The 17024-nt window shown below is 39.8% G+C and overlaps 1 protein-coding gene across 1 annotated transcript in view; it reads left to right on the forward strand.

Annotated features, from left to right (window-relative positions):
- sec23ip (SEC23 interacting protein) overlaps positions 1 to 17024 on the forward strand; it is a 126117-nt gene that overhangs the window by 53214 nt on the left and 55879 nt on the right. The window contains exon 14 of the mRNA XM_078564771.1: positions 1426 to 1581. Within this exon, the coding sequence (XP_078420897.1) occupies positions 1426 to 1581 (156 nt within the window). The remainder of the gene's footprint in view (positions 1 to 1425; positions 1582 to 17024) is intronic.

Below are 17024 nucleotides of genomic sequence, written 5' to 3' on the forward strand. Positions count from 1 at the left end.
AACAATTTTAGACTTATTTCACAAGGAGTATGTGGTCTCTTTGGTTCTCCTATCAAAGTGTGCATTTCACACTTGGCTATATTGAAATTAATTTCTCATTTACATACCTAGTCTAAGTTTATTTTATATTTAAAAAAATGACACTTTGCCGGGTTAAGATATTGGTGTAAGTGATCTATCTTCAGCTAATCAGAAGTGTGAAGTGATGCAGTTTGGTAGGAAGAGCAAGGAGAGGCAATATTAAATAAAAGAATGCTAAAGAGCAAATGGTTGAAAGTGGCAGAGCAGGTTGAGAAGGCATACGAGATCCTAAGCTTTATAAACAGAGACAAAACAGAGTACAAAAGCAAGGAAGTTATGGTGAATCTTTAGAAAACACTAGTTCAGCCTCAACTGGAGTATTGTGTTCAATTCTGGACATCGCACTTTAGGAAGGAAATGAAAGCATTGAAGAGAGTGCAGAAAAGATTCAGGAGAACGGTTCTAGGAATGAGGAACTTCAATTATATGAATAGATTGGAGAAACTGGGGTTGATCTCCTCCAAGAAGAGAAGGTTGCAAGGAGATTTGATGGAGGTGTTCAAAATTATGAGACAGAGTGGATAGGGAAAATCCATTTCCATTGGTGGAAGGATCAAGAATCAAAGGAGACTGATTTAAGATCAATGGCAAAAGAACTAATGATGATAAGGAAAAACGTTCTTATGCAGCGAGTTTAGGACCTGGAATTCATTGCCCGAAAGTTGGTGGAGGCAGATTCAATCATGGCTTTCTAAAGGGAATTGGATAATTATCTGAAGAGAAAAAAAATTGGGGTTACAGGGAAAAGACAGGAAAGTGGAACTAGCTGAGTAGCTCTTACAGAGACCTGACATAGCACAGCGGGTTGATCGCCTCCTGTGCTGTTATGATTCTAAGAAATTCAATAACAATTTATTTACCCAATGAGTGTTGAGAATGTGGAACTCGCTGTACAAGTAGTTGAGAAGTAGTTGAGACATTTAAGGGGAAGTTAGATAACGACATGAGGGAAAAAGGAATAGAAGGATATCCTCATAAGGCTCAATGAAGTAGGGATGAAGGAGCCTCATGTGAGGCATAAACACTAGCACAGACCAGTTCGGCCATAAATTCAGTATCAGAGATAGAAAACAATGCTGTTAGATAGGAAGTGATTTTTTTTTAATACCTACTTTTTAGTGTTACAACTGTTTTCACTAACTGTGATAAAGCCAAAGCTTGCATTACTGATGATATTACTGTTCAGATTTCATGCTGTCTCACTATAAGTAATTCTTAAATCTAGTGCATCATGGGTTTGACTATTACATGTAACACATGATGAAGCAGATTTCATATTGTGTGAACAGAATGGTTCATTTGTTTTTAATTTGATTTACATTTGTGCTCTGTATTTTTTGTCAGGTGTCTGTGGCTTATCAAACACTTGAATTTGAACCAGATAACTTCTTTGCCTTGGGTTCTCCTATTGGTATGTTTCTCACAGTGCGTGGGCTGGAGAAGATTGATGAAAACTACCGACTACCAACCTGCAAGAGATTTTTCAATATTTATCATCCAGTAAGTCTAACTTATTCTGAGATGGGTTTTAAGTGCCAGTTTGTGACTTGCATTTATTTGATTTTTGAAGACAGATTGTAGTGTAAACTCTGCTATTTGATTACATTGTATTATTAATATTCTACATCCTTCAGATTTTTAAAATAGTGATGGGTTGACTGTATTTTGAGAGAGCCCTAAGGTTTATTGCAATGTTCAGTCGAACATTATTTGTTTCTTCAACTCACCTAGACTCTGCTTTCTTATGCTATTTACTGGTATAATTTAGGTTATTCTTAAGGCCAGCATCTTGATGAATCTTCAGTGGTGTGTGGACGGGACAGGCAAATAAATCTTTATTGCTTAGTGTTTCATTGCAAAAGACTTAGTATTGATGTCTGAAAAATACTAGAACAAAAATCTAGACCACAGATAGTTGCAGTTGCATGTAACATACATCCTATGTAAAGACATTTTATTATAGAAATCCACATGTGTTTGTTTTTCTTCATTCTCGCCAGTATTTTCATTAGAATTTTTCCCCATATATTTTGTACGGTATATCCTGTCAGAAGGGTGGAACTGATATCCTGGAAAAAGATCTGAGTTTGGAAGGTTTTAAAATGTTTTTAATCTCTCTATGCAGTTCATTTGGAAAATCATATTTTTCTTTTCAAAAAGTAGCTCTATACAACCATTATACTGTGCAGTGAGAATTTATAAAATTAGTTTTCGCAATTAGCTTCCTAGACAACATTGACTTTCTAATAATGAATATTAATTTTGAGAGCCCAACTCCAACGTTTCATTTGTGAAAAATGGCCATGGAATGGAATACCTGGTTAGCTTGGTAAGGTATTGATGATTCAGCTCTTAATTGTCAGGAAGACAAATTGGGATGGGGAAATTGGCTATACACATTAAATTAGATTTGCAGTGAGTGAATTTTATTCATCTTTCTCGTGTCACCTTTTTGTTGTCTTGTGCATAGAAGTTTCTAGGTGACCCTGTAAAAGAGGATTAGATTCCCAAGTCAGAGATTCTGTGGTTGGAACCTTAGACTGATATTCAAACGTCTTTGCTCTTAAGTAATTTAATTCTTGGCTAATCTGTACGATATTCTCAGCTATGGAGAGATCTGCAGCCAAAGAGAAATCCATAAATTTAAGCATCCAACTTCCTAACAGAAGGTAGAATTGTTTTTATTAGCAACTATCATAAGTGTGGTGAGCATTTTAATTCGCTTGGCAGTCATGTGTGACGACAACATCTGTTCAAGAAAGATTTAGCCACCACCTTGAAAAGTCCCAGTGTAGGAATTTAGATTGATCGGTATAAGATATGCACTGCATAAGATCAACTAGCTGTTGTTTACAGAACAAGTGAAAATCTGTAACTTGGATAGTGAATCCAAATTAAAACTTAAACTTTGGTTCTGCATTGTGCTGCAAAATGTACCTGCTGTGCTCTACATTGTCTTTTAAGAGTCAAATTTTAAAAAAGGAAAGGACTGAACATGGGTCTTGTCATGATGTTGTGGGTAGCTGTAAAATAATTACTTCTTGGGGTGAGAGCTCATGAGTATTTTAAAGATAAAAGTAGTTTAAAAACAACTGCATAAGGAGTCTTTTTCTTTTGCTCCTGAAGCTTGAGTATTGATTTGTCTTTCAAATATAGGAATGAAAATGACCAAGAATGCCTAAAGCAATTAATTTTAATCCCATTTTTTTCCATGGACCATTGTGAACGACTTCTTAATTATTTTTAAATTACATTTTGAGTTTTAAAAATTCAGGCATCTTAATATGACAATCCATCGCAGTATGAAGGATGTAGAGTATCAGAGTATGGTAGCAGAGTAGTCATGTTACTGAATTTATAATCCAGAGGCCTGGGCTATTAATCTGGAGGTGTGCCTTCAAATCCCACCATGACAATTGGGGAATTTAAATTCTGTTAATTTAATAAATCTGGAATAAAACTTAGTGATGGTTACCATGGAGCTGCTGGATTGTCGTAATAACCCAACTGGTTCTCGAAGGAAACCTCCTACCCTTGCCCGGCCTGGACTTTGTGACTCCAGACCCAAAAGAATTATGTTTGACTCTTACCTGCTCTCTCAAATGGCCTAGCAAGCCACTCAAATGTATTCAAGAAGGCAGCTTCCAAAAACCTTCTCAAGGATAATTAAGGATGGGCAATAAATGCTGGCCTTGCAAGCTTGTGAATAAATAAAGAAAGGAAAAAAAGGGATAGGCTCAATGGACCAGGCAGTCTTTTCCTTTGTCATTTTCTATGTTTGCATTATAACAATGACTACACTTCAAAAGTACTTCGTTGGCTGTGGAATTCCAATGCTTTGGAATGTCCTGAGGTTGTGAAAGATGCTATATAAATGCAAGTGTTTTTTTATATGTGTATATTATTGCGAATATCCAGTTCATCATTCATGTTAATAGTTTAGAGGTAATTTTTAGCTCTGAGAAAATTAAAGTTTAACTGTAGAAAATGGGATAAATGGAACTAAAGATGCTTGGAGTCCATTACAATTAAAATGTTGGGTCGATGTTTAACTTAAGGGGTTAACAGTTAGAAAGATAAGATCCTAAAACAGCAAGTGGGCTTACTGAACTGGAGAGGTGACATCTAAACTGCTTGCAAGGAAGTGCCTTCTGGAGAGATGTTTTGTTTGGGAGTTACTGAATTAGTTCAAAAACATTCATTGAACCCTGAAAGGCTGTGTTGACGTAGATATGGGTGGAGTTTTGCTGGGCGAGAGGGTTAGTTGCAGTTTGGACCTGGTGTGGTTTGCAGCTCACAGAGGAGCCCTGGGAGCTGTTTGCAGGCTCCAGGCAGTTAAGGCTCAGAAGCCCTGGGGTGCTGAGAAGGTGGCAAAGGTCACTGGTCCATGCCAGGCAGTTAGGGCTCCAAGAAACCTTAGGAGCTTGGTGCAGCCGGGAGACTGGAGTTTGGAGAAACTCAGGGGCAGTACCAGCTTGGTGAAGCTAGCGGTCTGTGAAAGAGTTGGAATTGTGCAGGTAATTGGAGTGCAACTTTGTGAATCCTGTGGAATGCAGCCACAGGAGTAGAGATTCAACCATCAGGAGGTGAGCAGTTGTTGACACAATCCAAGTCGGAGCAGCTTTTGAGAGAATTCAGAAACTAGATCTTCGAAAGTGAAGAGTTGAAATCCCTCATGAGGGAGACAAAGTTAATGAGATTCTGTGACTCTCAGTGGTCACTGACATCTGGCTGGGCTGTTGAGGAATCCATGGGACCTGTCTTGATTTCATCTGCCATTTAATGTGCAGCGTAGTGTATTTGACCACAGTTTACCTGTTAATTCATAATTATATCATGTTAATTTTGAATGTTAGTGTGTATGATAGACATTGGAAATTGTTTTAATTTGTATAATAACATTCACTCTGTTTTGTTAAAACCATGGAATCTGATTGCTTTATTCCCCTAATGGGTCACTAGGATCTTAAACTTTGCCTACTTTAAACAAAAAATTGCTGGTCCCTAACCGGATTGTAGCAATATTACCTATATGTAAGATGCAGTGTAATATGCTCATATTTTAGTAAAAAGCTAACATATTGCAAGGAGCTGATTAAGTCAGAGGAAACACTGTTTTCTAGGAACAAGTACATTATAACACATGTTCTGATAAGGTGAAGTCGTGTATTCCTTTTTGGCCACTTGGGCCCTGATCTTCCAGTCTTTGGATGGTCATACCCTGGAGATACGCTATGGGACTGCTCACCCAGCGCAAGGACTCTGCGGGAATTGCCTGGGAAGGTTCAACTTATGGGCAATTCCTCAGGACCCTCTGGAAAAAGTTTCCAACTCTGAGGTACAGTCGGAGACTTCATAGAGTTGTGATTCACTTACCTGGATAGCCATCCAGGAAATGTTAGACAGAAAAATACCATATCGAACTCTGGGTAACTATACAACTGATCCTCTGACTCTGCCCGGCCCACAGACCCCTCCACCCCGCCACTGGCCCTCGGGACCAGCCGGCCTACAGCCCTGCCTCCCTATCTACTTAGCTCACTGACACGCTGAAAAGCTATTTAAATGTCCCAAAACTTTTTACTAGGTTAGTGAATGAAGATTTACCAAAATATGGCAGCTAGTACTGTTTAAAAAGAAGTGTGGCTTGGCTTCCCTAACAATCCTGCCCTACGAAGACAAGACTCCCAGAACAGGTGCATTCGGTTCGGAAGGCTGGGCCTAAAATGCGGTGCTCTGGTGCTATGTAAAAAAGAAAATAGGAGCGGAGTGGCAATCCAATGGTGATTACCACTCCTTGGAAGATCTGGCCCATGATTTTATTGCTGAAAATAGGGACCTCCTGTTGACAATTTTGAGGCCAATTGATAAAATATTTTTGTATAGATTGGAAGCTGCTTGCACAAAGTCAGAAGAAATCAGTGAGTGCAGTCAGTTTTTTTTATTTCTTTTATAAATTCCCTTTTTTCAAAATGTGACACCAAAATTTCCGGGTGTGACATGAAGTATTGTATTTGTCCCCCTACTTTATCTTCTGGGTTCCTTGTGGTAAGGCAGAGATTATGCCATTTTATAACAACATTGAACAGACAATGTATTAAATGTATTGTACTGCTAAACTGGAGCAGCGTTTGATATAGTCTATGCCTTTAAGGATACAGAGTCTAAATTCTACAGTCCCTGAGATTAATTATAGGTGAGTTGTGGTTGGGTAGGTATTTTAAAAGTCTGACTCCAAAACAGAAGAAATCAGCATGCTCTCCTGTTTTGTGAATTAAAAAGCTTTTAGTTTAAGTTGGAACTTCAGCAACAAGGCTAGCAAGTATTATAACACATGTAAAATCAAGCTTTTGAAGCCTATCGGGTGTATGGAGATGGACCAAATGTGCTTTTTGTGTTCAGTTTTCACAAGTTTTAAAGCATTTATAATTAACCAAATTGGAAAATGTCCTTGGAATTAAATAACTCAATTTGTTAAATCAAAGGCCAGTGTTAGTAGCTGCTCTGATTCTTGAGGCTGAGATATTCAGTGTTAATTGAGAATCTTTAAAGTTCAGATTGCTTTCCAGCTTAATAAGGATATCCTGGTTTTAAGCTTTGTTGATCGCGATAAAACTGTACTGTAAAAGCATTAAATGAGACATAATCTGAGTAACCTTGAGTAGCCTAGCTGTTGTCAACCTTGTAATTCAAAGAGGCAAATTTATGAGTTTGGACAAGGTGGAGGATCTTTAAAAATTTCGGATGTTGTGTAATCTGCTTCCAAGTATAATGTTATCTTCTACTCTCAAACGTGCTTAAGTTTAGTGATGAAAGGAATAGATTACTGTGATCCATTTTTTATGCTGGAAATAACTGGCAAATCCTTTGCTGCAGACATGAAATATTACCCCACTATTCAAAAACAGAGTGAGACCTTTTCACCTTTCTAAAAAAAAGTGCTTGCACACTTCCTACCTCAGCCTATCTGCTCTTCAAGCTCTTTATCACCCTCCAGTTCGAATATTCTAGTGCTGTCCTGTCCAGTCTCCCATCTTCCATTTTCTGTAAACTTCAGCTCATTCAGAAATCTGCTGACCAGCTCCTACCCCATACCACCTATTTGGCCATGACCCCTTCCTATGCTGCCTTCCTTTGGGTCCCAGTCCTACAACCTACCAAAGATAAAATGCTCGTCCCTGTGTTTAAATCTTTTCGTGATCTTGCCCCTTCTTATCTCATTCATCTCCTCCAGACTCAGCTTTCCCCATCATCAGAACTCTCTCATCTCCTCTGACACTGGTCTATTGTGTCCTGTTCCTATGTCGGCTCCCTAAAGTTTACACAGTTTAACAATAAGGAGTCTCCCATTTAAGATGGAGACGAGGAGAATTTTTTTTTTCTGAGGGCCATGAGCCTTTGGAACTTTCTTCTCCAGAGACCGGTGGAGGCAAGGTCATGGAACATTTTTAAGGCAGAGGTAGATAGATTCTTGACTAACAGGGAGTCAAAGGTTATCAAGGGTAGATGGGAATGTGAACTTGAGGCCACAGCCAGATCAGCCATGATCTTATTGAATGGCAGAGCAGACTTGAGGGTCCGAATAAACCCGTCTGCTGTTCCACCTCTTTAAAATTTCATTTAAAACACGTTTCTGACCAAACCCTCCTAATAACTCCTTTGGCTTGGTATCTATTAGTATATATCTGAGTATTGCTGAAAAAAAGGCATGCTATCGAACTTTTTGTCTTGCACTCATCAGGACAGCTACGCAAGATAAACCAGCAGTAAAAGGAGCAACAGTTTATGCTGCATGAGAAGAGAGTGCTGATTGGTTGGCAAGTGGACTCTGGTATTTGAGCAACAGGTGAAGCTAGCCGCTGCACGCTGTTAGTATGCAATAGCAACACGAGTGGTATTCTCCACGAAAAGGATGCTGCTGTCAAGCCAAAAAGACTTTTTGCCTATCAAACAAATGAGCAATGTGGTATATGAATTTCAGTGCCAGTATGTAGGCCATACATCCCAATGACTGGCAAATTGTATCAAATAGCACGACCCTTCAGCTCTTCGCAACGAGCAAAATATTGACCATACCCAACAGCCCCTGCTTGCAAAACTCAAAACATAGTGACCAACATTCGATGTGATTTGCGATTGGACAGCACTTGAGGGCCTCAATCCTGATTGTGCTAAGAATTAAACTGAAAAACAATTTAAGATTATCAGTTGGGCTCGCAATGTGGCTCACTTATGCATGCCAGAAGCCATGTATATTCGCACACAGGGCCCTTTCCTTTGCAGGCAGAAGGAGTAAATCCACACATCATGCCTTTTCCGACTAAACAAAAGCTTTGGGGACAGCCGTTCCCTGGTTCATTCCCCATATCAATGCCTTGACCAATCAGAGATGAATGGCCTGGTTTGAATGCAAAGCAAGCCGTTCTCTGCTGCACTTTCTATGACAAAACTTCTACAAATCAGAGTCTACTTGCCAACCAATCCGCACTCTCTTCTCATGCAGTTCCCTTTACTGTTGGCGTAGCTGTCCTGATGAGTACAAGATGAAAAGCTTCAATGGCATTTCTCTCTTTCTCAGCAATACTCAAGCCCTGTATTAACAAACGACTGTTAGTATGTATTTCTAAGCTAAAGGTGCTGTATATATGCAAGTTGTAGTGGTTGTTGCAGCAGTCGTTGAAGTACAGTTGTCGTAATAAGTATTCATAACATAAGTAATTGTTTTCACGGATATTGAATCAATAGGTTAAGTTGCTGACAGTCTTTGAGGATTTAATAGGCAAAGGCTGTCCAGTTGGTGTGTAATGTACCTGGATTTAAAAATAAAGCTCAATAAATATTTAGTTGGGATTGAGATTGAAGGTTAAAGGATAGTAACTGATATGAGTACAGCTATGTGGAAAGGGGTTGCTGCAAGTGAAGGCTGCAGGCCAAAGTTAATCATGAAAATGTGAGAGTGGATCGATGTTCTGAAGTTTTTAGTCTATAGCAGTGATGCCAGTTCCAAAAAAAAAGGTGCTTAATTGACTGCAAAGCACTTTTGGATGTCCTGCAGATGTGAAAGACGTTGTGTAAATTTGAAGGTCTTTCCCCCTTTCTACTTAATGAATTTAGGGGTCAGGGTGAATTTATGTTTAGCTCTCAGGAAATTAAATTCTTGTATCTTTTATCTTGTGCTTCCTTATCTTCATGGCTCACATGGAGTATTGATTCCCTTTTGAAGGAATTAATTGATGCACGGTTGCTTTTAGTGAAATCTATTGCACATGTCCCACCACTCTGGAGCAGAAAGAAGTTTCTTCCCACCTTGATCATCTAACCTTGAAGCTTGTTACCTTACAGACTTGTATCCTCTAGTTCTTTGCTCAATGGCAAAAGATTAGATTTTAAGCCTTACCCAAGAGGGTTGGGAAGGAGAACCAAAGATCACCAACAGTGTGTGACAGAACGATTGTCATTTACAATCCTTTAATTAAAGGGATAATTTCAGATTTAATCATAGCCTATCTCCTGAACAATGGAGAAACGGCAGAGGATTCATCTTAATATACTGAAATTTCAAATATCCAAGCAGAACAATTACTTATGCTTTAAATGGTGCATTTTTCAATTCTTTCCTATTTATCTTAACTGATAAAACTCAACAAAACTCGAAGTGACAATTTTACTCAACTGCAATGTAGTGTTACATAACTATCCTCACAACTCTCAGATTTAGTGTACTGCCAGCTCCTGGACATGTTGTCTTTTATTCTATTTGCTCCTCAAGCACCTCACCCTTTTCCATCCCTCTCACCACCCTTAAAATCCTTGCCTATTGTCCCACCCCAGATTTCTCACTGAGGCATTCTCTCTAATTTCTTTCCCCCAACCTCTGCACAGAATGATGATCTTCATCTTTACCTCCCCCTTCGTCTGCGTTTCCACCCCCAAACTCCTCCATCTTTCCACTTCCATTTCTTCCTGTAATGCCTGCCTTATAACCCACCATTTTGATCAAGTTTTTGGTTACCTCCCCTAATCCTTCCTCTCATCGCATGTCTATGAAGGGTCTTGGGATGATTTTCTGTATTAAAGACACTATGTAAATGTAAGTTATTGATCTAGTTACCTAATTTTTGTGTTTCCTGACTGAACCCCTTGATCTTTACTGAACCAGAAATTGATCCGGCACTTCAGGAATCGTCGTCATTACATTCATTTGTGCTTTGTTCCAACAATCATTTTCTCAAGATGTGCATGAGATGGCTCCTGACAAATAGAATTGGATAATATACTTTGTTTTCCCCAAAGTGTTTCAGTTAATCTTAGTGCACAGAAAATGTGTTTAAGTTCCTTATACTCCATATGACATAAATGCATTTGGATGGTTTCAACTAAAATATTGAGAATACATAAGAACATGAGAAATAGGAGCAGGAGTAGGCCATTCGGCCCCTCAAGCCTGCCCCACCATTCAATAAGATCATGGCTGATCTGCGCCAGGCCTCAACTCCTCTTTCGTGCCAGTTCCTCATAGCCATCAACACCCTAATATTTTAAAAATCTATCTACGTTCTCTTTAAATACTTTCAGTGATCTAGCCTCCGCAACTCTCTGGGGCAGAGAATTCCAGACGTTCAGCGTTATTGTTGGTTTGTTCTGAAAATGCCACCTTGCATGAATGTTGAATCGTCATCCTATGTGAGGCACTCGAGATATTTCTGAGCAATGAGTTAAGTATTACACATGTAGGTGAACTGGAGGAACAGCACCTCATCTTCCGACTAGGCACTTTACAGCCTTCCGGACTGAATATTGAGTTCAACAACTTTAGATCTTGAACTCCCTCCTCCATCCCCACCCCCTTTCCATTTCTTCCCCCCTTTTTTTCCCAATAATTTATATAGATTTTTCTTTTCCCACCTATTTCCATTATTTTTAAATGTATTCCACCCATCGCTTATTTCACCCCACCCCACTAGAGCCACCTTGCTTGTCCTGCTCTCCACTCTTAATTAGCACATTCTTTTAGATAATATCACCACCTTCAACACCTCTTTGTTCTTTTGTCTGTGACATCTTTTGGTTATCTCCTCCTATCACTGCTTGCTTGTCCCAACAACACCCCCCCCCTTTCTTTCCCCCCCTCCCTTTAAACCAGCTTATATTTCACCCCTTTCCTATTTCTACTTAGTTCTGTTGAAGAGTCATCAGGACTCGAAACGTCAACTTTGTTCTTCTCTGCCGATGCTGCCAGACCTGCTGAGTTTTTCCAGGTATTTCTATTTTTGTTAAGTATTACACATTATTTATAACACAGAAACAGACCATTTATTCTACAAGGGAGTCCAAGGTTATGGGGAGCAGACAGGAAAATGGAGTTGAGGCCACGATCAGATCAGCCATGATCTGATTGAATGGTGGAGCAGGCTCAAGGGGCCGATTGGCCTACTCCAACTCCTATTTCTTCTGTTCTTATTAAATGTGAACGCTTATATACAATTCCAAAGTTACTATGCAGCAGTAAAAACAGCCCTACCAATTTCTAGGGAGAATCAATTTAAATTATGTTAACAAGACAACCTAATAACAAGCCTAGTTTTTGATAGTCTTGCTTAAAAAAAAATCTGCTGCATAACAAATTTTCATTGGATTTAGCATTTCAGCGAATAGGAAAAATACTGTATTAATGGCAAAATTTTTTAAATTCATATACGGGATGTGGGCGTTGCTGGCTAGGCCAGCATTTATTGCCCTAATTACCATTGAGAGGGTGGTGGTGAGCTGTCTTCTTGAACCACTGCAGTCCCTGTGGGGTAGGTACACCCACAGTGCTGTTAGGGAGGGAGTTCCAGGATTTTGACCCCGCAGCAGTAAAAGAACGGTGATATATTTTCAAGTCAGGATGGTGAGTGGCTTGGAGGGGAACATGCAGGTGGTGGTGTTTCCATGTCTCTGCTGCCCTTGTCCTTCTAGATGGTAGCAGTTGTGAGTTTGGAAGGTGCTGCCTAAGGAGCCTTGGTGAGTTGCTGCAGTGCATCTTGTAGATGGTACACACTGCTGCTACTGTTCGCCAGTGGTGGAGGGAGTGAATGTTTGTGTAATGGGCGCCAATCAAGCGAGCTGCTTTATTCTGGATGGTGTCAACCTTCTTGAGTGTTGTTGGAGCTGCGCTCATTCAGGCAAGTGGAGCTGTGGCTCAGTTCATAGCACCCTCGCCTTTGAATCAGAGGGTTGTGGGTTCATGTCCCACTCCCGGAAACCAAGAACTGTGATTGTACTCAAAAGAGTTGCAATCTGTGACTGTTGATAACTCGAAAGAGTTTCAGGCAAGTGGAGAGTATTCCATCACACTCCTGACTTCTGTCTTGTAAATGGTGGGCAGGCTTTGGGGAGTCAGAAGGTGAGTTACTCGCTGCAGGATTCCTAGTCTCTGACCTGCTCTTGTAGCCACAGTATTTATATGGCTAATCCACTTCAGTTTCTGGTCAATGGTAAGGCCCCCAGGATGTTAGTGGGTGATTCAGCGATGGTAATGCCATTGAATGACAAAGGGTGATGGTTAGATTCTCCCTTTTTGGAGATGATCATTGTCTGCTGCTTATGTAGCACAAATGTTACTTGCTACTTGTCAGGCCAAGCCTGGATATTGTCCTGGTCTTGCTGCATTTGGACATGGACTGCTTCAGTATCTGAGGAGTCGTGAATGATGCTGAACATTGTGAAATCATCAGCGAACATCCCCACTTCTGACCTTATGATGGAAGGAAGGTCATTGATGAAGCAGCTGAAGATGTTTGGGCCTAGAACATTACCCAATTACTTCAGCTTATTTTCAAAAACACAGTTGTAAAATTTTAATCCTCATATGCATCACATTTTTGAAACCACTTTTTTTCTGTCCAATTTAATATTGCAATTCCACAAAAGTAATAAACTGCTATTTATGCTGAGGGTGTTGCAACTCTGAAGTAGCACTTTTAAGCAATTACATAGCCATATGTATACACATGGCTGATGTTTTTCATTTGAAAATCATTTATTATCTGATTTTTAAAAGTTCCTTGAGCATTGATGTTTTTAAAATCATAAAAGAAGCAATTTCCTATAAATGTGTCTTACTGATAGAATGATAGGAACTGGTTTGGTGCACATGAGAAAAGTTCAATGAAAATTTGCAGATCAAATTGTGGGTATGACTTGATTCCCTTTCGAGACTGATTTGCATTAATGATTGCAGTATTTCCAATAAAATGCTCCCAAGTCTACTCCAACGTGGATGCAAAATGTCATCACCTTTAATTCCCAAATGACACTGTTAACCTGAAAATGAATAAATATCCGCAAATGGCTTTGTTGGTAAACACAGCATGTACTGAGTACCACAGACCAAGAAGGTTAGAATGCAGTCTTTTTTGTTTTTGCCACCTTTTTTCCGGCACAAACTGTCTTCTGAAAGCACTCTCCCCTACCACCTCCACCATCACCTGTTGACTCCCCAAAGCCTGTCCACCATCTACAAAGCACAAATCAGGAGTGTGATGGAATACTCTCTACTTGCTTGGCTAGCTCCAACAACACTCAAGGAACTCAACACCATCCAAGACAAAGCAGCCCATGTGATCGGCACCCCATCGACCGCCTTAAATATTCATTCCCTCCATAACCAACACACAGTGGCAGCAGTGTGTACTGCCTACAAGATGCACGGAAGCAACTCACCAAGGCTCCTTCAACAGCACTTTCCAAACCCTCTACTTCTGCCACCTTGAGGAACAAGGGAAGCAGGTGCATGGAAACACCGCCACCTGCATGTTCCGCTGCAAGTCACACACCACACCTGGGACTATATTGCCGTTCCTTCACTGTCGCCGGATCCAAAATCCTGGAACTCCCTTTCTAACACCAAAGTGGGTATACCTACACTACATGGACTGTAGCAGTTCAAGAAGGCGGCTCACTACCTTTGCAAAGACAGTTAAGGATGGGCAACAGATGCTGGCCTTACTAGCAAGACTCACATCCCGTGACTGAATAAAAAGTGTGAAGATCTCGTTTTGTCAGAAAAATTGAGACTATCCTTCTGGCTGCCACTGCTGCTCTCCCCCCCCCCCCCCGCCACACCCTTTCCCTAGCATTCCCAAATTCCCAACAAACATTCCTACAAATTCCCCATTCCTCGAACCCTGTACTCATGTCTTTTTCCAGATTCTATTTCTGTTCCTGCAATGCTCTCTCAGAGCTCATCTTGGTGCGAGACCCACCTGCTCCCTCAATCCTACTCCAAGCAAATGGTTAGCAACTCACTTCCCTTACTGGGCCCCATAGTAGCTGATATTGTTAACTGTTTCCTCAAGTACTGTCCCCCTCCCTTCAAATCTGCTGTCATCATTCCTCTCTTTAAAAACATACTCTTGACCTTTAGTCCTTCAAACTACTACCCATTGACAACCTCCTTTCCCCTTCAATCCCATGAACATGTTGTCTCATCTCAAATTGGTGCCCATCTTTCCTACAATTCCATCTTTGGAAACATGATTGGAGGGATTCATCCTGATCTCAGTACTAAAAGGCTCTTGTTAAAGTTACAAATGAGTTTATTTGTGACTGTGACCATGATAAGCTATCCCTTTTTATCATTCTTGATCTGTATGCAGCTTGTGACACAGTTGATTGCACCATCCCCCTCCAATTCCTCCTCTCCATCCAGGTGGGTGAAGATGTGTGGGTTGGTTCCATTCTTACTTTTCTAATCATATCCAGAAAATAATCTGTCATGGCTTCTCTTCCTACTCTTGCTTTGTTACCTCGAGTTTCTCAAGGATCTGTTCTTGGCCCCCTTTTATTTTTCATCCTACATGCTTTCCTGGTATCACCATCCAAAAACACATCAAGTTCCACACATCTGCCAAGGAAATTTTCTCCAACTAAATATTGGGAATACTGAACCCATTGTCTTTGGTCCCTATCACAAATTCCATTTCCTGTCCACACTTTCCCCCTACCTGGTTATTGTCTTAAGCCAAATAAGACCATTTGCAACCTTGGTGTTGTGCTTGACCCCAAGTTGAGGTTCTGATCAGAAATCCACACTGTCATCAAGACTGCCTACTTCCACCTCTGTGTAACATTGCTTGATTCCAACCTTCCCTCAACTCATCTGCTGATGAAACCTTCATCCTATGCATTTGTTACCCCTAATCTTGACACTTCCGATGCTCTCCTGACAAACCTCCCATCTTCCTCTCTACCTCTTTCTCTCCTCATAAGATTCTCCTAAGAAACTACCTCTTTGATCAAACTTTTGGTCATCTTTCCTGATTTCTCCTCTGGCTCTGTATCAAGAATGTCATTTTTTTATTGCTATCTCTCTTGTTGAGCATCTTGAGACGTTTTATGATATTAAATGTGGTATAGGTATATAAATGTAAATTGTTGCACTAAATTAACTGATTACAATCAGGTTCCATAGTGAAGGGAGGAATAAGCCACCGCTCCAAATCTGGACTCCTGCTTTGTAACACTAGCTCATGAGCCAACCTTTCAAATTTGAAGATGCAGAATAAGAACGACATTCTGCTAAAGAGCTACAAGTTTTAAATATAGCTTATTGGTATGTTCACTAGTATTCTTAGTTAACCATGAGTACACAAGAAGTTTTCAAGACTCGCCCATCAGTATGATTTTAGGCATGCTCTGTTTTCAACCGTTTGAAATCTGGATTGTATTCACTCTTTCTCATCTCCTCTTTCCTTCCTTCTGCATCTTTCTCAATCCCTCTTGCATTGTTTTTCTCTTAGCCTCAAGTTTTTTCTTGTCTCAAAAATATTCTCCTTGTTTTCATCTGTCTTCCTCTTTCACTTTCTTTGGCCTGCTTCACCTCTTTTACATTTCTATTTTCCCTGATGTTTCTATTTGCTGCTTTCTTCCTCCTTTCAATTTGTGTAAAGGCAGCAAAACATTTGAAGTAAATCGTACCCACAAAAATCCTTGGCAACAGATTTGAGAATCTTGGGTGATCAAAATCATATGCTAGAGAGTGGAATTTATTGCTCAACATATTCCTGGACATTGAAGATCAATAACTATATATTATTAAAATAGGTCTTGTATATTTGTATTTAATATATTGTACCTTACTAAATCTCCCTCTGGAAAACAATGGAGAAGTTTTGGGTATAAACAGGAAATGGTATCCATAATGCACTTGGAATTGCACCTCTTTTAGTTTACAGTTCACGTTTCCACTAAATAAAAATCATTAGCATAATCATTAACCTAAAATTTTGCATGAAACAGCATAACCAGTTAGCAGAATTTGATGTCATGGTTTATTTTTTTTCTTTCACTGAAAATTATTACTTGATATGCTTGAGTGGGCACCTGGTGCAGTTTTATTAATACAGCTGAAAACAGGTTTATCACACAAAAAAAGGAATTTTTCATAAGGGTGTCCAGCCCTTCAACTGTCAGTAACCTGATTTAAAATGACCAAAAAACTATACCGAACCATTTGCTATTTTAATTGTATGCCACTCAGTTTCTTGGTAAATTGAATATTTTTTCGGTATAAAGGAACTTTAAAACATGTACACTACTAGTGCCTGTTCACCTAAGAAAATTAGCATTTACAGAGCATTCCCTAACCAGTGCAATTGGCTGAAACACTCAATTTCAACCTGGGGGCTCAATCAGATTTGTTGGTGGGGCCTGATCCCAGTGAATTGAATCTTCAACCAGCGTAAAAAGATTGCAGAAACTTGAGCACAAATGGTTTTAGGTGTAACTCAGGCTTAAAATTCCCCCATCTTTTGCACTGATTTGGCCGATTCTGTTAAGCACAAATGCTATCCTACAATGTTTAAAAGAAATTTGCAATAAGTTACATTGCTACAATTTGCAAGAGATTAGGATTGCCAACTCTGAGTAAAACTATTCCAGGAGATTCCACCCCCACTCCT

The sequence above is a fragment of the Cetorhinus maximus genome, chromosome 20, assembly GCF_964194155.1.
Source record: "Cetorhinus maximus chromosome 20, sCetMax3.hap1.1, whole genome shotgun sequence".
Taxonomy (NCBI): Eukaryota; Metazoa; Chordata; class Chondrichthyes; order Lamniformes; family Cetorhinidae; genus Cetorhinus; species Cetorhinus maximus.